General features: G+C 44.7%; 1 protein-coding gene across 2 annotated transcripts in view; it reads left to right on the top strand.

The window, feature by feature from the left end:
- The first annotated feature begins 14,999 nt into the window (after positions 1 to 14,999).
- Positions 15,000 to 27,937, top strand: part of BCAR3 (BCAR3 adaptor protein, NSP family member) — a 103,335-nt gene continuing 90,397 nt past the window's right edge. Inside the window, exons 1-2 of one of the 2 annotated variants that reach the window (XM_088673140.1) lie at positions 15,000 to 15,279; positions 21,624 to 21,744. In XM_088673140.1, the coding sequence (XP_088529266.1) occupies positions 21,666 to 21,744 (79 nt within the window). In that variant the 5' untranslated portion in view covers positions 15,000 to 15,279; positions 21,624 to 21,665. The remainder of the gene's footprint in view (positions 15,280 to 21,623; positions 21,745 to 27,937) is intronic. The other variant, XM_088673142.1, reaches the window with a different exon arrangement.

Genomic DNA, 27,937 nt, shown 5'->3' with positions numbered 1-27,937 from the left:
ATGTTAGTTCTTCTTAACCTCTGCTTAAAAACCTCCAGCTAAATTTAGTCCATTAATTTCAATGTACCTACTCTGAGTAAAACTAACATTGGATACAACCCAATGTCTTTTATACCTCTTGTTTAATTTAAATCCCCCCGCTTTAAAATGCTTTGTATTCATTGACGGTTCCTGAAATCACGTCTTACCGTAATTACCCTTGATTTCCTTGGCCCTTCATCAGCAAAAGACAAGCAGAACCCAAAGGCCAGAATACAGGCTATAAAGCAGCCTCCCCCTTGTTCTCTCCAGATGTTGTCAAACTACAGCTCCCATCATCCCACCCTAACCTTTGGCTATGCTGGCTAGAGCTGATGTGAGTCAGAGTCCAACCGTATCCGGAGGACATCAGGTTGAGGAAGGCTGCTATAATGCATAGTGTTGGGATTTCTTAACCTCACTGAATTCAATAGGATAACAGACTTCGATAGCGGCACGCGTGTGGAAGGTGTGAGCCCTCGAGCCTCTGCAGCAAGAAGCCAATGAGAAAACACACTTAGCTCTCCTTGGATTAAGCTAAACTGAAAGCACTGACACCTATTGGCAGAACGCAGCAATATCCCTCCAAAGACCAGTACCACCACAGAGGTGGTAGACACAGGCAGAGGTGGATTTAGGGGAGTGCAACTCATCATAGAGCCTCTGGGATGCTGCAGAGGATGCCACAACTATTGTTCAGAATGTGGCACAATAGGTGGCCAGACACTGAATTCTGGTGTCTCACAGAGCACAACAGAAATTTGAGCCCCTAAGCAGTGGCAGAGCTCCATGCTCCCGCACCGGGGGGGGGGCGGAGAGCAGGTGGGGTGGGGCTGGCACACGTCCTGGGGGCATGGCAGGCCGCCTGCAGGGGCGTGGCACCCAGCGCAGGCGGGGGGCAGCTGCAATAGCACCCTACTGGGATTGCACTGCCAGGGGCGGTGTGCTCCCCCCGCACTCCTCTTCCTCCGCCAGTGCTCCTAAGGCTGCCACTGACATAGAGATACATCTAGCACCTTTTGATATACAGTTGTACCTTGGTTTTCGAACAGCTTAGTTCCCAAACGTTTTGGCTCCTGAACACCACAAACCCGGAAGTGACTGCTCCGGTTTGTGAACAATTTTTGGAAGCTGAACGTCTGATGGGCCTTCTGCGGCTTCTGATTGGCTGCAAGAGCTTCCTGCAGCCAATCAGAAGCCACGCTTTGGTTTCCAAATGTTCTGATTCCGTTCGACTTCCAAGGTATGACTGTATAGCTTCCGTCATACGATAAAAATGCACCTCTCTATCCTAACCTCAGCGTATACCTTCGCTGTCCTTTTTTCATGGAACCTACTTCTTCTGTTTTGTTTAATGTATACTGTGATGCTTTAGTTTGGAATAGTGTTACTATCTTTTTTGTGATCAAGGTGTTTCTCCTGCCAGGTAAGTATAGTTTTACTATCTTTTTTAACTGTATAATCCATGTTAGTTTTTTAAATAATTGCAGGGTTACAGCAACGTAAGCATGAGATTATTTTTTTAAAAAAGTAAAGCAGTAATTATATAAACAGTTAAATAATTAAATAATACAAACCATCGTTCCTTCCAGAATGGTCTATGGGAGGTCAAAGGTCGCCACTTTTGTGGCGATGACCACAATATTTCATGGAAAGTTATATGCGAAGGGTTTCTCTGGGGCTCTTTACAGAAGCAGTTTTAAAAATTGTTTCCTGCCTGGGGTTTATTTGGTAACAAGGGTGTGATATAAATTAAACAAAGAAAGAAATAAACATTTTGTTTCCTACAAATTGGGACATTCACGGCAGCATTTCCTTATTGTTAATTTTAACCTACAAAGGTTTACTTGTTATTGTGAACACAAAATTATAGACAACCAGAAGAAGTCAGAATGTAAACAATGTATGATTTAACCCTCTATAAGAAGTCCTTAAAAAGAAGTTGTGAGCAGACAAGATAACTATGTTATTGGGTGGCCAATATAAATACTGCAAATGAATAAATTTTTAAAGGAAATAAAATTGTACAGGCAACTTGTGCAACACCCTAACCATCTGCTTTTGCTGAAGGCTGGTTGCTCTTTATGCTGAAATAGTTATCAGATTAGTGCTGCTTTCCTAAATATGTCTAATCTCATTTGATTCAAGCAACCAGGAGTGAAAGACCAATCTAGCAAATGTACACTCCCTGGACAAAGCTTATTTAGCAATTTATCATGATAGCTTCACCATTTAATTAGCTAAGAGGAGTGAGCGGGAACTGTGAAGAATGGGTCTGAACTGGGTGACAGAATCAGAAGTTCTTAAGTTTTGATCTGAAAAGCATCTGCTATGTTTCTATCTGCAATACTATCTATCTGCACAAACAGTAGGGATAACTTGTGCACAGGGATGACCTAAGACATTTTTGGCACCTGAGGCGAACCACAAAATGCCCCCTGCCAGGGAAGAAGGAGTGAGTGAAGATCTACATCAGGAACAAGGGTGGGAGGAATCGAGCAGTGTCTTCTATTATCCTAAGACGGTTTTAGAGGTAGCATTGGGAAGGGGGCTGCTGAACCAGCGGCAGAACTGGAGATCTGCATTCCTTGAACCAGCGGCAGATCTGGAGTTCTGGCATTCCTTGGACGCCAGATCTGCTGCCCCTGTGGATCCTGCCGCCTGAGGTGGTCACCTTGCCTTGCCTCATGGGTGGGCCGGCCCTCTTTGTGCATAGCTATGCATGTCAACCATGTAAGAACAAGGGAATTTAGGGTCGTTGCAAACATTATACAGAGACAGGTGTGGGTTTGCCACCAAGTATAAACAGTGTTCCTTGACAAGTGACTTGTACGACTCATGTATTTGCAAACACATGTTGTCACATTACCACTTAACAACTTTAGATGTACTGTATCTTTAAGACGCTTTCCCAGTATACGCCTAAGAAATCTAAAATGCAATCTGATATGTGCTTTCTCAGAAGCAAGCCCATTGAGTTCAATGGGATTCACTTCCAGGGATAGAAAATTTGTGGTCTTCCAGATGTTATTGGACTACAGCTCCTATAACCCCTGACCATTTTCCATTCTGGCTGGGTCTGATGTGAGTTGGAGTCCAACAACATTCGGTGAGCCACTGGTTCCCCATCCTGACTGCGCACGATTGCGACCTTCATGCTCAAGCTACCGTATGTGTACTTCTTACAGCATTGCTTCATCAAGAGATGGGCATTTCTTTTGTTCGGTCTTTCTCCTTGCTATGAAGTTACAAGAGCCACTGTGTACTTTCCTATGTATTTAGGAAAATTCCAGGAAGCATGAGATCATGGATAGCTTCTGAGATCTTTTCATAGTTCAGAGGAAACTAGCACCAGCAAGAATACTCCATGGAAAACATACTACCAGCTTGTAAAATAAAGCAGTTAGTTTGTCAAGATGATACCTTGCTTAGATTCAAGAGACAAGGTTAGTCCCTAGGCTCTTGGAATTTTGCATGGACCTTTCATACTGTATGGTGGTATTCAGCTTCCCTGACATATTTATCTTTTGTGGGGATTTGATCTTTACTGAACATGGTGAGGTAGAGTTATATTGTACCATAAAAGTAATTTGTAACTTTACAAATACTCAGAGCAATGTAGCAGTTGAGACTTCCAGACATCTGCTTTGCTGACTTGGTGTGGGGATCCTTGAAGGTTTTGCTTTTATTATGGCACCTTCAAGGATAATACAAATGCAAAATTCTAAGACCTTATTATGCATAGAGAGGTGTTATCACCACCCCAGTTATTAGCAATAGCAATTCATCTTAGGACAAGAAAAGTTTTACAGCCTGCCTCCTAATTTGGAAATATTTTAGTCAGTATTTTATGAGGACCTGTCCTTGGTACCATCACCTTATGCTTTGGAAACTTCATTTCTTTCTGCTTTTGCACTGGTCCTGGGCAGCTAAGTCCACTTTCTGCTCAGTTATTTCATCTCTAAGGAGGGAGAAAATTGAGCCTTTTCTGGTTCGAGCCTCTGAAGGCTATCGTGAGTTAATAAAAACATTTTTACTAGTTCTTTCTGCATTTTGTATATTACAAAACAACATGGTTTTTCCTTCATTGCTTTGGAACCTGAATGTGCAAAGAATATGAGCTCAGATTTGACTCTAAAGCAACAGAGGACAGCACTGTCTTGGCAATTATACCAGAAGGGTCTGAAAAGCAGTACCGGTAAGTCTTATACATGGCACTTGTATGTTTTGGCCTATAAGTGGGTTGCATCCTGTCATGGAAGGCTTGGAGGACATTTACTCAAGATGATAGACAAGGACTCTTTTATCACAGAATAGAAACAGGAAAGCATTCCTTCACCACTAAGTTAGTGGATTTTCAACGTTGTGCTCCTGGGGCTCCTCAAGAGCATATTGTGGTTCCTCAGTCTAGAAGATACGTAACAGCAGACAACTCTTCCTGAAAGACAACTTGCACACCACTTCTGATCATTCACAAAAGAGCACAACCACAAGGGAGTGTTGGTTGTTCTTGGGTAGACTCCCATGAGGGGATGTAACAAAGCTCCAATGCCCCATGCCAACGAAGTGGACCCTTTTAAGACTTTCTACAGAATTCTCTGTGCTGTGTGGGTGGTTCTCAGGAGGGGAGGGGTTCTCAGGAGAAATAACCCAGTTCAGTGGTAGAGAGGGTGCTTGCTTGCATGTAGAAGATGCCAGTTTTAATCCCTGCTGTCTCCAGTTAGAGGCAGCAGGTAACGTTGAATATGTTGAATATTTTTCTCTGCTCGCGATTCTGGGAGAGCCAGTAACAAAGAAGACCCTTTGGGAGAAGTGGTCTCAGCAGGTGGAAGTCTGTTTTCGCTGTTCCTCAGCAGACAAACTGATGTGGCATGCAGAAAGGGCTTCTTGAAGGGAGTGATTTTGTTGCGCATGTAATGTTACTTGAATGTCCTGTACTGTACAGTACCTACCTTGCTTTCCTGCCTTCTGGCTACCCCACTTGGTTCATCTGAAATGAGGAGACAATTGTTTGCAATGCTTTAGTCATCTATAATCCACTCCAAAGCTCCCTAAAGGCAAAGGGAGGTTTTCCTCTTAAGCTTCAGTAGCCTTTGAAATACATTCCTGGGTGTTAAAAAAATTATTTTAAGGGAACTTTAGATTGCAGATGTTGCTGAATGGTTTTGTGATGTGCAAAGAACGGATAAGGGAGGGGTGCGACCATTCATGAACCTACCCTGTATGATTGGTATGGGAGACCCCCAAAGGTTTCCCAAGAAATCTTCTAAGCCAGGGGTGTCAAACTCAAATTCATCGGGGGCCGCATCAGCAGTTTGGTCACCCTCAAAGGGCCGGTTGTGTCTGTAGGACTATGTGTCCACTCTTTATTATCATAAATTATTGTCACTGCATTCAATTATTACTGTTTTTTGTAATAATGTAAGCTCATTCCCGCCCCCACGCGGATGACATTCCTGCGTCGTGGCGCGTGTGTGGGAGGGGATGTAAACGAGGGAAATTTGAACAAAAGGTGGGGATCGACGGCTTCCGGGGGGGGGGGGGCTCAACTAAACCTTAGGCAGGAAGGAGAAAGCCACTGCTCGGATTAAAAACCTGCAGATGGAAAGAGGGCTTCCCTCTCCCGCCTTGCGCACACCCAAACCCCGCTAGGCAGGATGCCACACGCTGCAACCCACCCCATGCTTTGGAGAGGGGCAGGAACATGCGGTGCAGCGCCAACTCCCTGCTTTGCTTTTGCATCCTCCCTCCTCAGCGCCAGAGTCCCTTCCCCTCGCGCTGAGGGAGGGGAGCGGATTTCCTGAGGAGGAAGGCGGTGGCAGCCCCAGCGGACGTGCATCTTCGCCTCAGAGCTGCTCTTCCCCCCACCCGCGCTGTTGTCGTCTTCGCCGCCACCTCTCCCTACCGGGACTGCAGGCAGAGGAGGCTTGAAAACCTTCCCCCCCCAAAAAAAATTTCCCCTCCCACCTACTCAAACCGTGAGGCAACTCCATCTGGAGCCCTACATCGCGAGGGGCTGAGAGGAGGCGGCGGCAGAGCGGGAAGAGCAGGAACCCGTGCCATCGTCGCCGCCTCACCCCCGGCCGCCCCCCGGGGAGCAGCTCCGCCGGAACTGAGAAGCCAAAGGGTGGCTCGGGGGTGGGGGGCAGAGCAAAAGCCAGGCACCCTCCCGAGTGTCTATGAGGAGAAAACGGGGGAAGAGGAAAGAGAAACCCGGCTCCATCAAGAGAGCGACTGTTGCACTTCGCCTACTTCCGCCTCAGGCTCACTCCGCGTCCCTTTCGCCCGCTCGCTCGCCCACCTCCCGGATGCAGCCGAGGAGAGGAAGGGAAGCGGCGGGCGGTGGCTCCCCAGTGCCGCCTCACTCGCTCTCGGAGACAACAGCAAAGCCCGCCAAAAAAAAATCCAGCGCTGCTCCGTCCCGGCACCAACTTTGCCGGCGGCGCCTGTAGGGCTTTCCTACCTCCTCAGCGGGCTTCCTCCTCCTCCTCCTGCATCTCACTTCCCCGCCTGGCCGTCAGTGCAGCTCCAGCGCCCCGGCCTCCGCCTGCAGCCCTGCCCCCGGTTTTGACCCTCGGCCAATCGCAGGCTCCAGAACTACTGTCAGTGGCTATAGTCGGCGGCGGCTACGCGGGCCACATGATGAGGTCTGGCGGGCCGGATTAGGCCCCCGGGCCTTGTGTTTGACACCCGTGTTCTAAGCTCTTTGACCTTTGTCCTGATCTTTTCTTCAGATTCTGATTTTAAAAATTTAAGGGCTTGGGTTGTCCTCTTCCCTGAGAACAGATGGAGGGCAAAAATATGAATCATCACACCAGCTTTCAGGCTTCTTCACAAAGGTAGTCGTTGAGCTAAAAACCATCAGTTAGCACAGGAACGTGTCCAGGCAAAGTTCTTGCCAAACTGATTCCTGCACTCTTCCTAACCCTGAACCTTTTACACTCAAAATCTCTGGCTTACAAGACATCCTGAAAGGCCACTCAGACCCACCCTCAAACCCAGAGCAATAGTTTAAATCCAAATCAAAATTGCAAATTCACTTAAAACAGCAGCTTGGATGTAAACTGTAGCATGTGGAAACTATAGTTTGCCCAATCTAGATGTCACAGCAAACTATGGTTAGAACAAACTAGGCAGTGAGGGGGGGGGGTATTGGAGCCGGGAAGGGAAAGAGGGTGGAACGAAGAAGCAGGCAGGTCCAAAGCAGATTCATAACAGCAGGTTGAAACCCCTGCTCCACCACGCATAATATAACCTATGGCATTTATTCCATAAGTGGGCCTGAATTACACAATATTTTGGGGGGGCATAATTTGAGTCTTGGAGTCTGATGAAAGGATGCACACAATTAGGCAGAGTGAGGTGGCCACTTCAGGAAGATTTTTGGTATCGTGAAAAGGTAGCTAATAAGAATATTTATTCATTTCAAAAAAATTCACACTACTTGATTGTTAAAATAAAACCTCAAAGTGGTTTACAAAAAGGATAACAACAACAACTGCCAGTAAGGGGGAGAGGTAATTGTGGCAATATCTGCCTCAGATGTCAAAACAACTTGACTAGTCATGGGTGCTATGCATATTGGGTCATTTTCAACTAAGTTTTCCTCAGAATGTTGTTGTTGTTTAGTCGTTTAGTCGTGTCCGACTCTTCGTGACCCCATGGACCATAGCATGCCAGGCACTCCTGTCTTCCACTGCCTCCCACAGTTTGGTCAAACTCATGTTCGTAGCTTCGAGAACACTGTCCAACCATCTCGTCCTCTTCTCCTAGTGCCCTCCATTAAAATGAATGGGCCCAACAGGCTTTGTACACATTACCATTTACATACTACAGTGGTACCTCGGGTGTTCTGATGTCTGAAGTACACATGATGTTAGCCAGAATTCATCTGCATCCTGTGGCTTCTTGAGTAACACTCCTGTTGGATGCACTTTCCCTCAAACCAGCTTCAATCCATCTGATTAGAAAACAGAAGCTGCAGTATTCAGCGCAGGGATGAAATAATGTGCATTAGGTGACGACAGCCCTTCACCCTGGTTTGCATAGGAATATAAGAAAGCAACTTGAAATGCAGTTGGGGAAAATGACCTCACTGTATTTCAAGCCACTAATGTGTACATAGTCTTAGTTTTCTGTCATATAACTCTCTGTTCCAGTTCAGAGGTAGTTACACAGCGAACCCAAAGAGGCAACATATCTGCAGCATCTCCTTCTCTCAGCACTTCACCTTTCTCCTATTTTTGCTTGCCACAAGGACCCCTAGCCAGGCTCCTGAGTCTGAGAATTACCTCATCCCTAGTACGTGTCTGCTTAGTCTGCTTAGGTAGGATAACTCTTTCTCTACAAACTCCAATTTCCCTTTTCCAAGGGTAGTTTTCCATTAGGGAGAGGAAGCCCTAGCTGTGTAAAACTGGTTAGGAAACAGAGCTTTTGAACCTCTATTTTGCTTGATTTGTCCTTATACCCCCCCCCCTTTTCAAAGGGAAATCCCAGGCTATGTGTGTATCAGGCCTGGTCACCTTGGCACACACAGCAAGGCTGTTTTTTTGTTTATAAAGTTAACAATCACAGTTCCAATCCAGCAGCACAACTGATTTCCAACACAGAAAAATGGCTCGGGTTTTGGGGTGAGGGGGGCTTTCACCACCAGCACCTGCCACCTGAAGCAATTGCATCACTGTGCCTGACAGGCCCTGACACAAACCCCTAGCAGGCCATTTCCAGCATGCTACAAATACTCATCTGAGCATGAAGAACAATGGTGAGTCTTCTAGCAGATTTCCTGCCCAACAGGAGACACCAAAGTTCCAGCTGGGGGTGAGATGAGATGACTTAACTGTGTTGTTTTAATGATAGAGCTTTGAGAATATCACCAGGAAACCAAAATGTGTAGCAGCAAAGTCATGTTCGTACATGACTGAGGGGGGAGTTCGCCCAGTGGAGGGGCGAACCAGGCAACTTCTAACACAATACCTTCGTAAGAAGCACCTCTTTATAATACCGTAATTGCAGCTTCAATTTTAATTCTGAAGCGGACTTGCTGATCCAAAGGGTGTTTGGAATGCTGAGGCAGTTGCTTGTGAGCGAGTATCATTACAAAACATGGCCATGAGTTGTGTTTCACCCTCAAGCTTCTCTGCAGTGACCCAGCGAAACCTTGGGCATGAGCTGCATATTCAAGTCTGAGAGCAGAGTTTGCTCACCACAGACCATGTGAATAGTTATCTATTCAAGTGGCCAGAGTTTTTGTGTGGCAAACAATTTGTCAGGATCATGGCTAATGGCCCCTGGTTATGGCAGCTCCGCACAATGATTTGAACAAAGTACGTTTGGGGATTATAAAGTATGAATGGGGTTATTGATGGGCTGTTTGGTGAGTTATTTGATATGGCCTCTGCCTACTTGTAAGCAGAAGCTAAAGCACTCGTTCAGGCTGATCTGGGCTATTGTTGAGGAGGAGCGAGGAACCTCTTGTCTCATTTCAGACTGAAGAGTATGCGTAATGTCTGTGACAGTTTGAGCCCTCAGAGAAGCAACTGGTTAAACAGAGTAGTCTATTCAGATAAAGTAGAGAGATTCATTCAGATGGAAATAGCTTCTGCAAGCTGAATGGTTATGAAGTATAAGTGGAAAGAGCAAACAAAAGGGGAAGCTTCCTCAGATGGATGCAAATTTTCAGCGCCTCAGCTAATGCAGACAGGCAAGTCTCTTTTGCTTTGAGCAGCACTTTGCTGGTTTGTACCTGCCGAGATCTGACCCAGAGGTGTGTTTTTTCCCTACCTCATGACACTACAATTCCACTGAGGTAATGCTCGGTGCTTCAGGAAGGCATTTTTTAAAGGAGGCAATTAAACAATTGGAGAAAATGAAACTGCCTGCAGTTGAAATTAAGGTGTGCTATTGCTACGAAGGTTGCGCGCCACCCCCAATCTCTGTTGAGTTGTAGCAAAATTCCAGGGAGTTCCAGGCCGTGTATGCATTGGGAATCAAGAAAACGCAGTGGATACTTTAAGTAATGTGGTTTATTTTATACTGGAAGCTTTCAATGGAGGGAGTGCAGAGTTGATAGCATCCACATCCCAGGAGGGGTTTGTTCCTTACAGCAGGGCAGCATCTAATTCCAAGACATCTCTGTGTCTCTGTCCCAGCCTGCCTTCAGCCAGCCTGCGAAGATGGTTCAGCTGTCACATGAAATTCTCCCTACTTCCTCCTTCTTGCTCCCAGAACACCTTGCCAAAAACACAACACCTCCCTTTCTGTCTGCTTGTCCCACCCCTTTGCTATTCCAAGTCTAGATTTAAAAGGTGACCATTTTCCTGTAAGCTTACGTCATCACTCAGCATAACCTTGACAATCTCCATTGCCACAAAGATTTTCCTGTGATGGGACATCAACACTGTTTGTTATGCTTAACAGCTACTATCCCCAAGTGAGACCCTGGACTGAAAAGGGAGTTTAGCCTGTATTTTTCCACTCCCCTGCATCTTCCTTTCAATACACCAAATATTATCTAAATTCTACCATTTTAATAAGTTTTAACATTACTAACTTTAGCAATTATGGGTGCCCTTGCAAGTTGCACCCCCAAACTCTGTTACCCCAAATCTGGAACAATATTGTTAAACTCCACCCCCAGTCTCCACAGCAGTGCAAGATCCCAGAGAGTTTCAGGTGCTTACCAAGTGCCTGTGTTTCCTTTTGGAAAATAATGAGGCACAAAGGAGACTCTGATGTCTTTATAATATATGGTTTATTCACACATATATACAACCTCATCCTACAATGCAGGGGTTCAGAGCATCAGCCTTCCAAGAGGATCTCGAAAGCATGAGATCTTCAAACTTTCTACTGCCAGGGTCCACCTGATATAGCTGAAGATTACCGATGCCCACCAGTTACAAAATGGTGGTGCTGGGGTAAATTTGTCACAAAATGGTGGCACATGGAGGTAGAGTTTGGTTTAATCAGCTGGCAATTACTGACATCACGCTCAGTTCAGTTCAGTTTTATTACAGCAAAAGCCAGCAATACAAAGTACCATAATTCCAAACAAAAAATCAGCAATAACATCACCAGAAGCAGAACAGTTACACAAAAGGAATTTGCAATGTATTATTCAATAGAAGAGATTTACGTTTCTTAATAGCTAAAGTGCAGAATTTGGCCACATCACATGATACTGGACTTGAGGAATCTTCCAGAAGGAATTTTCGTGAGATTTCGGAGGAGAATTCCAGATAATATTGTAAGGGTATAAACTTTGATAAAAGGGGTAAAATAAGCCGAGCTCGTTCTTCACGATAAAATTCACAAAATAAAAGGATGTGAGTGACAGATTCTACCTTATTGGACATGCAAGGGCAAAGGCACTCATGAATTGGTACCTGCATAAATTTGCCATACAGCATAGCTGAGGGCATTGCCTCAAAACGGGCTCTAGAAAAGGCACATCTATAGGCTTCGTTAGGACATCACTTTCTGCTGATATCTAATTCACCTTTGGAAACTTTGAAATTCTTTGCCATTACATGTTCCTTGTGGCAAGGATCCATCAGCTTTCCTCAAGCCAAGTACTGTACAGGTATTTGCATTCCAAGTATTATGATTCAGCCTCCTAGTTTTAGGCAGAATTTGCTGACCCAAAGGTTCTAAGTAGAGAAGACTTTTTCATTTATATATTTCCCCCCCCTTCCTACCCCCAGATGCTTCTTAAACAATTTTTACCCATCTCCTGTAATTTCTTCTCCCATTTTCCTTTCACATTCAATGTCTACCTTAATCTGTGACTGCGGATAGCCCTGCACTTTTATTTGAGGGAATTCCAAGAAGTGTCTAAACTCGTCTTGGCGTAAGTTATTGATGTGTACCAAAGAGGGCACAATCTGACCTACACGTTGCACTGGAACTTGAAATACAGATCCAGATTCAGTGCAACACATCTGCACTATGGACAAAGGCATTTTCACAGTTCACCAGACACAAGGAAAGGTCTCAATAATGAACCAAACCCTCCGTGTGCCTTTCACTTCCCTTTGCGGATATAACAACCTGAATGACTAACTCTGCTCCAGGGGCCTTGATTATTCCATTGAAGTTCAAGTTTCAGAGGCCAATTTTTTCTCCTTCCATTTTTGGAAGTGCTTCTAATTTAGGGATTTGGCTTTATTACAGCTCTTTCCCCCGTTTATAATGATTGTTCCTGCCTAATCAAATCTTCTCCTGTGGGGGAAACAATGCTTTATTTAGAATCTAAAACGTTTCCCACACTGCAGCCTAAAATCTGCTCTCTTTTGCCAAATGTTTCCAAGGCAATTTCTGTAGTGCATTTCGAACAAATTTATAGTCTGGTGTGACGTGTAGGAAGAAAATGCATTGCATGCCTTTGGGTTTATCCATTTGGCAGCAGATGCTGAGCTCTGATGAGTATGATGCTGTCTCAGCTTCAGGGCGTACAAAAACACTTGAAAAATGTCTGTCTAAATCCACTTAGCATGGTTTGCTACATTATGGCCAGCTTTTTTTTTTTTAAAAAAAACTGTTTGGTATGCATGCCCAGGACTAGGGGCATGGAGATATTTTATCCATTTTTCAGATACTTTTTTGTATAGAAGAGATAGTGAATCTTATTGAATTATATCATGGGCAATATTCTACTCCAGTGATTCTGAAAAGTTTTATATTCAGGCACAATTTTATTTTATTTTTTACACTAAAAAAATGTGTACATTCTTTCAAGCAGGGTTGTGCCACCACATTTTGAAGAAGTATACATTTTGGAAAGCACATGGCCATCGAAATAATTCCCCCTGTTACCTAACTGCATCACTGATCTCAGTCAGCTCTTAGACCGGCAGTATGGGGCAACCATTGCAACTGTGTGAGATAAACAAGTTATCATTGTGCCAGTTCGGATACAATGATACTGGTTTCATATGAAGCTGGGAATGACCGTTAGCCTTTCAATTTCATTTCTCACGCCTTCCCTCTCTCCTTCCTCATATGCTGGTTTTAGCACTTTGATCTCAGTTAAAGCAAATCCATTTCCTAATAAATCCAACACTGGAAACTCTGCCCAGTGGTGGATCTTGGGGTCTCAAACGCCAAAACCCGGCGCCCCCCCCCCTCTTGCAAAACTATTGTAAATCATATTTGTGGGGGCCCTGTCATTGCCCAGTGTGACTGCATCAGTCGTGCTCCCCTAAATCCTCTTCTGCTGTGGCTAACCAGGATCTGAAACCCGGATTACAATGTGGTTTCAGATCCTGGTTAGTAAACTGACAGGAAAGCTACAGATTCTCATTTCAGACATACTAATAGGGAAACTGTGGTTTATTTTAACCAGCATTGAAGCCCTGGAGCCAGTGCATGATGGGTAAAAGTGCATCAACTCAGTGTCTCTTAGTGTTCCACCTTTACCTTTGCCCAGTCAGTCAAAGCTCGGGTATTGGTATTGTGCTCCCCCACCCCACCCAATGCTGAGGTTTCTGCATCTCCTCTTGTGTGAGTCTGCTGTTGTGCACGTAGCACTAGGGAGTCTGGTGCATTCCTATTCACTCTCATTGGATAATATCACTGTCCATACTGGCAGAGGGAATAGTGCCAAGGGCTTCAGCCCCTCTTCTGGAATGCTGGAGTCTATTGACTGCCAGCAGCTCTTCATGGTCTCCATTAGCAGATCCATCCCTGCATGGCAGGGACTGAGCCTCGGGCCCATGAACACACTATTCTGTTAGTTAACTGTCTCCCTGCTGGTTATTGGCACTTAAATGATGCTCATCAATTACAGTGAAAATAATGGTCCTTGTGGCAGTTTCTCCCATGAGCCTCCCATTAAAAAATGCCTTATCCTATCAGCTGTTGCTCTAAGGCAGAAGCCATAGCACAAGCAGTTGCTGCTGGAGGTTACCAGTGGAAGAAGGAAAGAGGAATAGGATTGGCTGGACACTGTAAAAACAAAGGAATAAAGTGATCTGTTGTTGATAGTTCACTTAAACAGTCCTGAAGATTTTCAGCAATTTGGGTTCTGCCGCCACAATTTTTTTTAGTGTGGCTTCATTGTCACATATGTCAAAGTGTAATGTGGACAGTTTGAATTCTTTTTGGGTGTTTTGGAGAATCAACTGCATAACCTACTTCGTGTTTCTTTCCTTTTAAAGAAATTCCCATGCCATCTTCACAGCTGAAGCGTACGTATGCAAAACTGCATAAACTGAACTGTGGGTCAAAACAGACATGATGCAGGCGCTCATATGAATAGGGTCTACCACATTAAAACAAACAAACAATCATAGCAGCAGTGGGCATCACTGATTCAGACTGAGAGTGTGGCAGTGTGAAGGAGGTTGACCCTGTTGGGGTGTTGTGAACCCCTCCACATCATAGCAACAGCAACAACACTCCAGTAGGGTCTTGTTTCTCCCATAGCCACAGCTTAGGATTCAAACAGACATCAGACATCATGTTCTGACCCTCTCTCCAGCTTGCTGCCTTTACCAGACTGCAACCTTTTTTCTTCCCTCCAACTCAGACTTTAAACCCTGGTTTTTTGTTCTTCTGACCATCTCTCTCACCCGAAGGAGGGGCCCTACCCAACTGCCTTCTGGCACAAAGCCCCCACTCTTCCTGCCTTCCTAATGGATCATTGCCTTCTTTTTGTCTTCCTAATGGCCTCTCACCCGAGGCGATTTTCTGGTCAGGAAACTGGCCTGGCTTATATTTAAACATTTGCCTTGATTAGATTCTAACACCTACTGGAGCCAGGGAATTTAGGGTGTCTAGCACCCACAAACTCATAACAGTTATATGTGGTTACCCATATGCTCTGCTAAGCTGAGCTAATAGCAGCTTTGGAACACTGGTGTCAACTCAGAAAATAGTGTGCAGGCGAAGGGGTTAACACATTACCCCTTGCTGGTGGGGTCGCATGGTTGCTATTATTTATTTATTCCCCAGGCCACACCTCCTTCTAAGCCACACCCACTCTCTCTAGGCCACGTGTCCCCAAACTTGAAGTATGATGACATCCTTGAAAATCTGATAACGCCTCTTACTGGACTGCATGGAGGATAGAGAGGAGTACATGAATGTGTAGAAACTCTCCTACTGTACAAATATAAAATTTATATTCATTTCTCTATCCACAGTTGTCTCTGGTTCACCTGCTACTTACATGTGGTCCTCAGAAGGCTGCTTAAAAGGGGGCCCTCGGAATGAAAAAACATCTCCCATTCCCAAAACAGAGGATGCCTTCAATTAGAGGTTTGTTCTCTTACTGCTCTTGAAGTGGAGGATTGTTGTCTGTGAAGTACAACAAACATGGCCATTCAAATGCATGGAACCGACTGCAAAATGTGAACAGCTAGATCAGCTTGTTTAGTAATAGACATAAATAGATTATCTGCTCTGGATATGGAAAGCTGCAAGTGTGGGAAGAAATGCTCCACAGAGCATTGACACGAAACAGTTAAGTATATATAGAAAGCGGAGTTTCGTGAGGCCTAGCCACAGAGCTCTTGTATTTATTAGATTTGCCTTTGGGTTTTCTTTAGCACATTAATAGCAGAGCAAATGCAGCTGGCCCAGGGAGATTAGATAGCTATTGTTTATTATTTCATTCATTGTTCAGCATGTGCTCTTTTCTGTAAATCCTCCAATTCCTTTGGCATTTCTCTTTGTCCCGAGGTTAAGAGTGCAGCAAATCTTTATACAAACTGCAGCAGATCTGCATTGCAAGTGTTTGTCAAGCACGAGGGTTGCAATCCTCTGTGGGACTTACTTCTGTGTAACTACTGTACTTAGGACCAGGCTGCACAAGTAAGCTCTGAGATATTCTCAAAGGAATGCCATATATATAAGCTTTACATTAATAAACCTAAAATACAGTAAAATTCCTTGAATCCAATTGCTCTGTACATGGCATTAACATCTTTGGATAAAACAGGAGTGTGTGGGTGTGGGGTAAAATAGTCAGGAGAGGAGACAAAATATGTTAATATAGGAGGTTTGGGATACAAAGGTTTGGATAAGACACCCACATAAGCATTGCAACTGCCTTGCTGGAGGAAACCAAAGTCCACCTAGCCTGGCTTTGCAATTCCAACCAGCAAAATGCTTCTGGAAGCTCACAAAGCATCAAGGCATGAGGGAAAGAGAAAGAGAGAGAGAGAGAGAGAGAGAGAGAGAGAGAGAGAGAGAGAGAGAGAGAGAGAGAGAGCGCGAGCGCGCTGTGGGATATACTTGATCTGAATACAGTGCCCAAACATAATTCATCTGGGCCTGGAGCAACTTTGTAAACACAAGACCCTTGTCCCCAAATCCTTTGTCTGCCCTTGAGCTTCTTTATTTATTTTTTAATATATTTATTAAGATTTTCTGATACCTATAAGGATCACACTTAACATTCACAAGAAAATACCATACAAATGAGAAAAAAATTGAAAAAGAAAAAGCATTAAAAAGAAACAAAAACAAAAAAGCAAAAACAAAATATATAAATAAAAACATCTTTGGCAAATAAGGTCAAATGCCATTTAGCTGCTCTTCCCTTGCCCCTGGACCAAGGGTCGATTCTGCTATAAACTCAGGAAACTACAGGCCCCAATTTATTTACTCACACATATTCCCGGGAGCTGTAAATGTTTTTGTTTTTGTTTTAAATGTTTTCCCGGGAGCTGTAAATGTTATCTCAGTGCCCCTAAATTACTGATGGTGCGGGTCTGTCCTTCCTTCTACCTGCCTACTGCTGTGTTCTGGTGTGGCTCTACCTGCCCGTGCACAGAAAAGACCAGCAGGAACTGAAGTAAGGAAGTCTGAGGCTTGTAGTTCTTGGAGAGCGTGTCGCACATAGAGAGACACAATAACTCTGTGTAGAACTTGATGCGTTAATTGCTCACTCTTCAGAATATTGCTTTGTTTTGTTCTGGGAATGGACGAAATGTGATGGGGGGTGCTGAGGATCATTTGGATGGACTTGAACTGTGAATTGAACATGGACTGAACTACCAGTAGTTTGTTTTGTAAAGGGACGAATCTGAACTGGAATTAGTTCATTTTTGGACACCTTGAACTTGAACTAGAGCTTGTTCCTTTTTGAAATGAGCTCTGCAAGCTCTGATGATGCCTATCTGTTGGTGCTTCCCTTAGATTCATGCATCTACTACCTCTTTCATTTCATTTTACTTGCCTCTTTGAGAACAACTGAGTCAGCAGTACCCCATACTTGATGAGCTTCAAGCATGTCTATAAATGTTTTGCTGGATCAAGGCCCAAATGCTTTAATGATTGAGGTAAAGGTAGACTTTGCAACATGCCTGGAAGGTTTAACTTTTCTGAACTTGGATGAAGCAAAAGGGTAAGAGAATTGCAGGGCTTAGTGTGGGGTTTCACTGCATAGTAATTTATTTTCGAAATTTGTTTTAATTAAGAGGCTTAAGGGAAGTGATGTTTAAAGGCTGTGATTTTGACATCATCGTACACCCCTGGTGGGGCAGGCGAGCTGAACAGATATATAGATTTGGTTAGGAAGTGTTGGTTAGGACTTCCTTAAGTCCTCCCAGTGAGAAAGATGAACGTGAACTACTAGAAATTGTTACATGCAAATGGAAGGGGAGATGAGAAAACAGGAAGAATTATAGGGAATGAATTGTGCTTGCTTCCTAGGACTTCCCAGCTAAATTTTCTTTATGTTATAGGAATATCAGAAGTTGCCTTATTTCAAGTCAGACCTCTATTGTAGGTCTAGTTGTAATCCTTGGTGGCTTCCAAAATATTGCTAACAGAGCTGTCATTTTTCTTGCTTGAATGCTTGTTCAACATTTCCAGTAATAAAGGAACCATGTACTTGGAGTAATCTTTAAACTGCTGTATGTCATGCCTTGCTTGAGCTTACCCTAGCCCTCAAGTCTGTTTAAAAATTGTGATCTCAGCAGTGTGGGCTGTAACCATGTTTTTGACACGTTGCTGACCATATGACATCAGCCTGTGGGCAAATGTGTGTGTTAAATATTTAGCATGTAAGCAGGTTAGAACAAGTAGTTTTGTTGCCGAGAAGCCATAATTCCCTTAGTTTTCTCTTTTTGCATAACAGGCAGAAATTTTTTTGCTTGGGTAACGGACAAAAGAGGCAAATATCGAGGCATGCAGCAGAGCAGAATACATTTTCTGTAGGTGGATGCATATTTCTTAAAGCCCAGCAGCTCAAGCAACCAGGTTGTATAAGGAAAATCAAACATTATTCACATGTAAATAGTGGTCAGTTCCAGCGTAGGCATTTAAATCAGGATCAGTACATGCCATTCTTTCCCCCTAACACCAGATATAATGTAATTCAAATCCTGTAACCCTCCCATTTGTTTCCCCATAAGAAAATCTCAAAACTTTATTAGTGAGTAAATCCAGCTACTGTAGTGTGATGTCTGCCAATGTGGTTGTCCTAGCTAGGGTAGCCATGACACAATTTTTGTGTTTTAGGGCTTGATGTTTTTGCTGTTTGCAGGGAGGGTGTGCTCTCATGCCACTTTCCCTGAGTTCTGGTGGCCCTGCAGCTGATTCAGACGCAATTTGCCATCTTTAAAATCACAGGAAAGAAGGATTGATTTGAGCAAGAGAGATTTTATCTGCTTTTATCTGTTAAATGGAGTTGATTTATTAACAGCACTATCTGCCCTCTCCTGTAGAACAACTGTAGAAGGAGCTTCTGGTTCTCCAGGCGTTGCTGGACTCAGCTAGCATAGTCAGTGGTCGGGAATGATGATGATACAACATCTGTAGGGACACAGGTTCTCCACCCCAGCTGTAGAACCTTGCCAAACAGAGAGACAATGGACAGTGCCCATCTGGTGCTGTACATAAACTAGGGCTATTTTTATTTGCTTATTTATATAGCATCATGTATGTACATGAACCTTAGAAAATAATGAGCGGAAGAAGACAGATCCTAACCCCAAGGAGTTTACAATCTAAGAATAGACACAAGGGAAGCAACAGTTAGAGGGGAATAGACATAGGTGTAAACAGACAAAGAATAAGTGATTGCAATGAAAATAATCACATATTCTTCCCCTGTTTACACCTACTTCCATTCCCCTCTGACTGTTGCTTCCCTTCTGTCTCTGTTCAGATTGCCAATGACTTCTTGGGGAAATGTAGTCTGGTCTATACTGATGATTAAAAACAAAATGATTTCAGAGATAGCCTTGAGTCAGTACTAGCTTCTGAAGGGTGGGACACACAGGCCCATTCTAGCCATAGAGGCTAGTGGCGCAGTGAACCACGGTGGCGGGCGCTGGAGGGCGCCAGGGAAGTGGTCCGGGGGCCATGGCTCAGCAGCGGCGAGCCGGGCGCACAACGGGGTGGGCGAGGGGGCTCCTGAGCTTGCGCAGAGTGCCCTTTCTCTCTCCTGGCTGTGCCGGCTTGGCCTTGTCCCTCCCGTGCCGGCCAGGCACGACGATTGGCTGCGTCGCCCTTTGTGACGGGGTCTCTGGCGCGCCTCTTGGTGGGCCGCCCCTCAGGTGCTGCTGCCAGCCTGGCCGCCTTCCCACTCGCCCTGCTCCTTGCCTCCCACCAGCCGCGGGTTCGAGTCCCGGCCTTGGCCTGGCGGGTTGGGTCGGGGGCATGAGGACGACGAGAGGCCGAGTGCTGCGCGGCACCGCCTCCCCCAGCAGAGGCCTCCGCACTGGAGGAGGCGCCGGCGCCCCGGAGGACGACCAGGCAGCCTGGCCCGCCCACTGTGACGCCCCTGAGCCCGGCCCGCCCTCGGCACCCGGCCCGCCCATGCCATGTCCCTCCTCTGCGTCCGCGGTGAGTCCAGAGGGGCAGCGGAGGGACCTTTGCGCCACGGCGCTTGATGTGGTTAAGACAGGCCTGGGGACACACACACACTTCTTCTTCTTCTTCTTCTTCTTCTTCTTCTTCTTCTTCTTCTTCTTCTTCTTCTTCTTCTTCTTCTTCTTCGTAGCTGAGTAAGATTGTCTTCCATAAACACAGTTTTAACAATGAGTCCATTAGTGACTGTGGAGGCCAATTCTGGAACCACATGTCCTTCCACAGTGGGGACCTTGGTTTCCGGGTGGGAGTTGATCATGGTATGGATTTGCCAAGCGTGCCTTCCTCTTAGCATGTTTCTCCCTTGCGTCCTGAGTTTGAGTGTCTTCAAAGCCCATGATACCTTTCGTAAAGGCTGTTCTCCAACCGGAGCGCTCGCAGGCCAGTGTTTCTCACTTGTCAGTGTTTATACTACATTTTTAAAGATTTGCCTTGAGCCAGTCTTTTGTTGACCACCAGCATTACGCTTTCCATTTTTAAGTTTGGAATAGAGTAGTTGCTTTGGAAGACTGTAATCAGGCATCCGCACAGCATGACCAGTCCAACAAAGTTGATGTTGAAGAATCATTGCTTCAACACTGGTGATCTTTGCTTATTCCAGTACACTGGTATTAGTTCGCCTGTGTTCCCAAATGATCCCTCCGCACCAAAGAGTTCCATTCTTCAATGGGAAGGCAGTAAACATTGTGCAGTATTGAGTTGGAACATGTTTCTTTCTTTGAGATGCACACAAAAGGCTGCACTATACAACTGAAGAAGAGAAAGATTGAGTTCACACAGACAGCAAACTGGAAGATAATACAGTATGCACAACAGAAGTGCTTTCATAGTTAAATAGACCAGAACCTTTGCCTGAGGGGGTAGGAAGATGGGAATTAACTGTTCCTCCTTGGTTGACTAGTGTGGCATCCTGGATACAATGGATTTGTTCAGTGCTTGAGGTTATTCTTCTATCTATGAACTCTCTTACAGTTTTAGAAGCTGTTTCCTTACTGAGATTGCTCCCAACCCTGTGCCACACAAAGGTTTTATAGTAAAATATCATACTATATGATTAGACATTTTCAAATGTGCAAGTCCATCATTATGTTCCAGCTTTTCACAGGTCATGGAGGTTAAGAACATTAAGTGGAGGATGTTTCCTAAATGAATTGGGAGCTCCTTTGTTCAGTCCACCAACTTCTGGGTGGCTGGGTGGGAACAATTGGGTTTTCAGATCATGGCACAATTTAAAATAGAAATTGCTTGCAGGTGGTTCTTTGCCATACCCTGACAGTAATTAAATGGTGTGGTCTGTGTTTTATGGCCCTATAGCTTAGATGCCAGTTCTTGTAAACAAACAAACAAAAATTCCCCCCAATAGACCTGGATGTTAAGAACTCCTTCCTCAAAGTAAATTCCAAAGAATGTGTCCTTTAATGATCCTCAGAGACAAGGCTCAGAGAGAAAAGTGAAAAGTGATAATGAACTGAAAGAGTTTCTCACAGTGCTTTCAAATGGTTAGGAGGGTAGTACAAATAAGTAACAAGAATTAGCTATTGAAAAGCAACCTTTTGATAGCATTGTACCACATTTTGGCAGTACATTCATTTGTTATGTGTTAATTCTTAGCAGTACCTATGGAAAAATGAGCAGTGTTTGTTACGTTCTGGGATTATGTTCTGGATAATGGCTTTTAATTTATTGTAATAAAATGTTGGACCTTTTTTTTAAAAAAGAATATTATTTCTTTAAAAATGAACAAAATATTTTCTCAACCATCTTCTTTTTTGTTGGGCCAGTTCCAGGATTTGCTCCACCTGACAGAAGTTGAACTGAAGAAAATGGGAGCTGAGGATCAAATGCACCAGATAAACATCCTTCCTAACATCTTGCTCCTTAAGGAAACAGAAAGAAAAGTTGGTAAGAAGTAGGTTCTATCTCAAATTAATTTGTCAGTCTTTTTGGTGAATTAAAAACGAACCGTTCGTTACTGACTGAATTCATTTCTGTGGTCAGTTTAAGGTACTCACATTTGAACACTAAATGACTCAGGCCCCAAATGTCTGAGAGATCACCTCCTTCCTTACAGACACTCTGGAAAGTTAAGATTGGCATTGGGGCCTTCTTGGTAGTTCGTCCACCTTCAGAGGTTCAGGTAAGTAGTCGTGTTGGTTTGATGCAGTTGAAATTTAAAAAATTGTCCAGTAGCACCTTAGAGACCTAAGGTAGAGAACTAAGGTATCTGAAGAAGTGTGCATACACATGAAAGCTTATATCCAGAACAAACTTAGTTGGTCTCTAAGGTGCTACTAGACAATTTTTAAATTTATTTCACCTTCAGAGATGTGTTTTAATGTTGTAACCTTCCCTGAAGAAGAACCAGGATAGATTCCACAAGGTTTCTCAGATAATCCAGTCATTTTTATGGCATATTAACTGTTCAATTGTTTATCTTTATTGCTTGTAGTTTACTTAGTCCACAGTCTGAAGCTCCAACAATCAGCCCATCAGGGAGCATTTCAAAAGTGCTGCACACCTGCCTTCTGAACTGCCAATGATCAGCTGATCGTTTGGAGTCTAAAGCACAGAACAATGCTCTTATGTTCTTAAGGTAAACAGTTAGGATTAAAAAAATTCCTTCCAGTAGTACTGGAAGGATTTTTTTTTATTTTGTTTCTACTACAGCAGACCAACACGACTACCTACCTGTAACTAGAAGTTAGGATTAAATCACTTTTAATCCTCTCTTGTGCTTTTAAAGTACTGTAAGTGTCTGACAGCTGATAATGGGGAAGAGAGGCATTTGTAATGCATGTGAACATTCTGATGCAAAGGTTTCATATACGAGTTACACACTTTATTTTGCATCCTGTTGGTGATTGTGATTCTGAAAGACACAGCAAATTCATCTCCTAATAGTGTTTTGATTGTGCAAACTGTGGATTAACAGTCCCTACCAGCAAATCAGACTTCTTTTTGCATTACTTCGGCCCTGCCTCTATTTTACTGAAAGGGGCGATTGAAGCTGAGCAGAGGAAAGCACAGAAAAGAGACTTATCATGCAAGAACTGTCCTGAACAAATGTGAATGTTGACATCCTCTGCAGATTCAGTGCCAGTTTAGGATCAACAAACTCAAGAGCTTTCCTCAGGAATGCAGAGGAGAACTTTTAAAAAACAAAACACATAATCACAGAGGAGTCCTGGGCGATAAGAGAAATATGAGAAAATGAATGCCTCTCTGCAATTAAAGCCATTATCAAAAGGGATAGTGTGTGCTTTGTAGGCACTATTTATCCATCAAATTCTTTTTCCATCTATCTGTGGTTTCATTTTTTTTTTATTGAAAACTTTGCATATACTGTATATATGAATGGGCCTCCCTGGTGAATTTTTTTATTCCCCCCCCCAAACGTTCAGTAATGTGCTGCCATGCTGCTATTTTAGTCTTACTAAAACTTTGCTTTGATCGAGTGGTGTGGGTTGGCAGTGTGTGTGGCCTAGATGGCACAATTAGGAGTGTGGGCAGTTGCAAGAAGTGTTGCAGTGTGAGTTATGTTGGCTTGTTACAGGATAAAGGGATTCAACATCTGAGAGCTCTATCTCCTTTCAATCGGCTTCGGCCTTGTATACCTGAAGGAGCGTCTCCACCCCCATCGTCCAGCCCGGACACTGAGATCCAGCTCTGAGGGCCTTCTGGTGGTTTCCTCATTGTGAGAAGTGAGGTTACAGGGAACCAGGCAGAGGGCCTTCTTGGTAGTCATGCCCTCCCTGTGGAAGGCACTCCCAGCAGATGTCAAACAGATAAACAGCCATGTGATTTTTTAAAAAAGACCTCTGAAGATGTTCAACCTGAAGGCACTCGTGTTTAGAGGAGTTTTTAGTGTGTGGTGTTGAGTTGTGTTTTTGCTATTTTTTGTTGGGAGTTGCCCAGAGTAGCTGGGGCAACCCAGTCAGATGGGCATATAAATTATCACCACCACCACCATCATTTTCCCAACCACATGTCAGTGGGTTCCAAGTGGGCTTCTCTGCAGGACCAGAATGTGAACGACAACTTCAAGCATCCTTGTTGAGGCCCTCTTGTCTGTTGCAGATCAGGATTTCATGCTCTACATGACAACAATATCTGTATTGATTGATATCCAGCCTCTTTCATTTGGCTGGTCATACACTCGATTTGGTGGTATATTCTGAACAGGATGGTGATCATGGGTGAGGAAGCTTGACGTGGTGCCCTTGGCATGGATAGAGCTCTGCCTGGCAGGGCTTAGGCTTACCAAGTGGAGGGCTTATTAGAACAGTCTGCCCCTAGAGAAAATTAGATCCAGTCCAGATTAAGTCCTGCTGGCTCTCGGGCAATGTAATGTTGGCAGTCCCATCAAAGCGCTTGCTAACGTCTGGAATGGGGAAACTACATGAGCAGTTGCTATGTTCACTCCAGAGTGATCTCTGTGTTTGGTGAGCCCATGTGGCTCCCTAGTTTTCTGAGGCTCTGTGAGCAATGTAACTTTTCCTTTCCAGCAAAGGAAAATGCATGATGAGTTTGACTGAGGTTGGGCCACAGCTCATTTCAGAGCTCATCTCATGGCAGCGATGGTGGAAAATAAATCTGGCACCATTTTGTCTGTACAGAGTTGTCTGGCAGAATTGTTCCAAGTGGCTCCTGAGAGGAGATAGTTACCTGCTCTGCTCTGTTTGCAAAGCACTTTGTAGACAACATATCTGATAGACATTTCTGCCTTGACTCCAGATTGTGGGCAGCACCAGATGAAGCTGTTTCTCCCATTTCTATTGATACTTCTTGGTTTGCATAGCCTGTGGATGTAGACAGAATTCTTGAAGTTGGGAGCTTTATCACTTGGCATGCTCAATCCTTGCCCTTCCTGGTTGATTAAGGAAGCCAGCACTGGGTAGGCTAGATTTGGTTGGGGAGCAAAGGGCATCGTTCCAGCAGTATTGAAGGAAGTGGTGGTAAAACCAGTATTGAAAAAGATCTTCCTGCCCTTGATAATGTTCATCCAGCAGCATCAAACATCTTACTTTCGGGCAAGGCACTCAAGAATATGGTGAGAAATATGTGTGTGAAAAAAGAGGGGCTGACAATTCCACATCCCACTCCTCATCTCCTCATCACAGCTAGAGAATAGAATGTTATGTCGCCGCTGTGCATGCTGAGTCCCAGACTGAGTACTGTACTATGATGCTCGGCATTATATGTGTCCCTTGTTTGTTGATAAATGTGTGGGAGTTTCCTTAATTGCACATCTTATGTCGCATGTGCAAATGAGAGTGCCTTGTGTTGACTGAGGAGGGAACTCAGAAGCTGGAAGGGTTTCCACTTTGACAAAAAGCAGTAGAAGCAATGGCAGGAACAATTTCTGCTCCTGTTTTTTAGATACAAACTGAACTACAGGTTGTAGAACTAAGATCCTGAACTACATCTTTGCCTTGTTTCAGAGCATTACTGGTGAAAGAATAGGTTCATCCTATTCAAAGGGCCTGGGAATTTTGCTTTTAAATAGATCTGTTGTGTCAGTTAAATGTGACTACAGGCTATTGTTTTCATAGTGGGGAAGAGAAGCTGTTATCTGGTCTCTAGCCCATTGTGAAGAGTTTTTGTTTTGTGTCTGCTTTGGATAAAGTGCTGTGTCTAGGAGCAAGAGTGCATGATCAGTTACTCTGGGAATGCTGGCTTTCAGCACTTGAACTACACTTGAGCATCAAATTATTGTTGCTTTTTATCCTTCTGTTTGCAAAATACATTTATTTATTTTCTACTTAAAGATTTCCCAACACTGCAGGATGAAATGACTAGATTTTAAAAAATCATACTGATTCTGAACCCGGTTATTTCAGCAAATCTGTACTGAACTGGAATGTAAAATCTCTCAAAAAAATTCAGGTAGCTATGCTGATTCATTTGAAACAAATCCAAGACCAACAGCATCAGCAACATGCTGCTACAATTGTAGCATTATAAGAAGGTTTTCCTTAAACAATCAAGTACAGTAAACAGTCATAGCAAAGTAGTGATCATTGCCTGTTCTTCTGGTAATGTTTAAAATCCTCACTATCACTATCATGAATGTGTTTGATTCACTCTGATTTGCAGATTGCAGACTGGAGCCAAGGCCTCTAGTAGCTTTGCCAGCCGACAGAACATTCCACTTCAAATTCTTCCATATTATTATTCATCCAAATATTCTATCGGTACCTGTGTGGTCTTCTGGCAACCCTTCACAGCTATCAGAACTGGAGACTTCTAGACCATCTTGTTACCTTTTTTTTTTTTAAGAAGAGCTGAATGTGTAGACCTAGTTGCCAAAAATGTAAACAAACAGATCTGGCTTTTGTATGTCGTTAAGGAAGTTCTATTTGGGGTGGGGAGACAGTTACTATCCTATCCTTTGAAGATTCCAGCTGTATCCTTATTTTTTTTCTGTTTAGAACCCTACTGAGCCACAACTTTGTGGACATCACAAACTGAGTCAAAAATATCACTGACATCTTCTTCACACACAAAGAAAAGCTATTGCTCATTTTGTATTATTGCTGGAAGAAATTGAAGCAATTTCTATCCTTGCAAGATATCATGTTTCTCATTCGAAGTTCCATACAGTGTGTGTGTGTGTGTGTGTGAGAGAGAGAGAGAGAGAGAGAGAGAGAGAGAGAGAGTGAGAGAGAGAGAGAGAGAGAGAGAGAGAGAGAGAGAGAGAGAGAGAGAGAGAGAGAGAGATCCAGTCATCCTTCAAATAGTGGGAATATCTATAAGGTTGTCATTATGACACTCAGAGCTTCAACCTTGAGCTGCCCTTTTCTGAATGGAAAGGAATTGTGACACAGAATCCAATTCCTTTTTTGGGGGTGGGGGCGGTAGCCCTGAGTTGAAAGCAATAGTTCCATTCTTAACTCTGGAAATGGTGCAAAGGCCTCCTGCATTTCATTATTTTCATTTGCAAGTACTAATCTGAAGAAATGGAAAACTAATAGGAAGTAATGCTGCATGATTTGAAGAATGATATGTGTGATACATGATCACATGACCCAAGTAATTGCCATCATTGTGTTGCACTTGGTTGTTTCACGAGGAAGTGTGATGTTAATTTCTTTTGCTGTACTCATACCGTGTTTCCCCTATTTTAAGACGTAGTCATTATATAAGCCATAGCAGGATTTTAAGCGTTCAGGAAATACAAGCCATACCCCGAAAATAAGCCATACCTCCTAGGAGCGAGACCGCTGAGGGAAGAGGAGGCGAAGGAGGCGCGCTCAGTGCTGTGGGGGCTGAGGCATGGTGCAGTGCCCCGAGCCTCTGGGAGCCGGTAAGAGCAGGAGGCGGCTTGCCAGGTCGGCATCCAGCAGTGTGCGCGGAGCACCCCGAGCCTCTGAGAGCCAGCAGAACGAGGAGGAGGCTTGCCGGGTCGTCGCCCAGCAGCGCGCGCGGAGCGCCCCGAGCCTCTGGGATTGTTGTTGCTGCTGCTGGCTGCCGGAGGCTCGGGGCGCTCCGCGCGCGCTGCTGGGCGACGACCCGGCAAGCCTCCTCCTCGTCCTGCTGGCTCTCAGAGGCTCGGGGTGCTCCGCGCGCCCGAGCCAGCAGCCTAGCTTCTCTTTTTTTCCCTGCCCGAGGCAGCCTGCCGCCCCGCTACCGGAACTGGCGGCTGCAGAGCGGAGCGCTCTGCAGCGCCAGGCGGAGCGCAGCGGCCTGGCCTCTTTTTTTTCTTTTTTGCCTGCCGCCCCGCCACCGGAACCGGCAGCTGCAAAGAGGAGCGCTCCGCAGCGCCAAGCGCTCGGAGCGCCCTGCAGCGCTGGGCGGAGCGCAGCAGCCTGGCCTCTTTTTTTTTTTGTCTGCCGCCCGCCACCGCAACCGGCAGCTGCAAAGAGGAGCGCTCCGCAGCGCCAAGCGCTCGGAGCGCCCTGCAGCGCTGGGCGGAGCGCAGCAGCCTGGCCTCTTTTTTTTTTTTGTCTGCCGCCCGCCACCGCAACCGGCAGCTGCAGAGAGGAGCGCTCCGCGATCGCTCCTCTAGACCACCTTGCCGAGAGCCTCCAGCCTTTCAAGCGGCAATGCTCAGGCGCCCGAATGGGAAGAGAGACCCCCCCCTTGCCAGATTCTG

The sequence above is a fragment of the Zootoca vivipara genome, chromosome 7, assembly GCF_965207765.1.
Source record: "Zootoca vivipara chromosome 7, rZooViv2.hap1.1, whole genome shotgun sequence".
NCBI lineage: Eukaryota > Metazoa > Chordata > Lepidosauria > Squamata > Lacertidae > Zootoca > Zootoca vivipara.
Note: the sequence above shows the minus strand (reverse complement) of the source record. Positions and strands in the feature narration are given on the sequence as shown.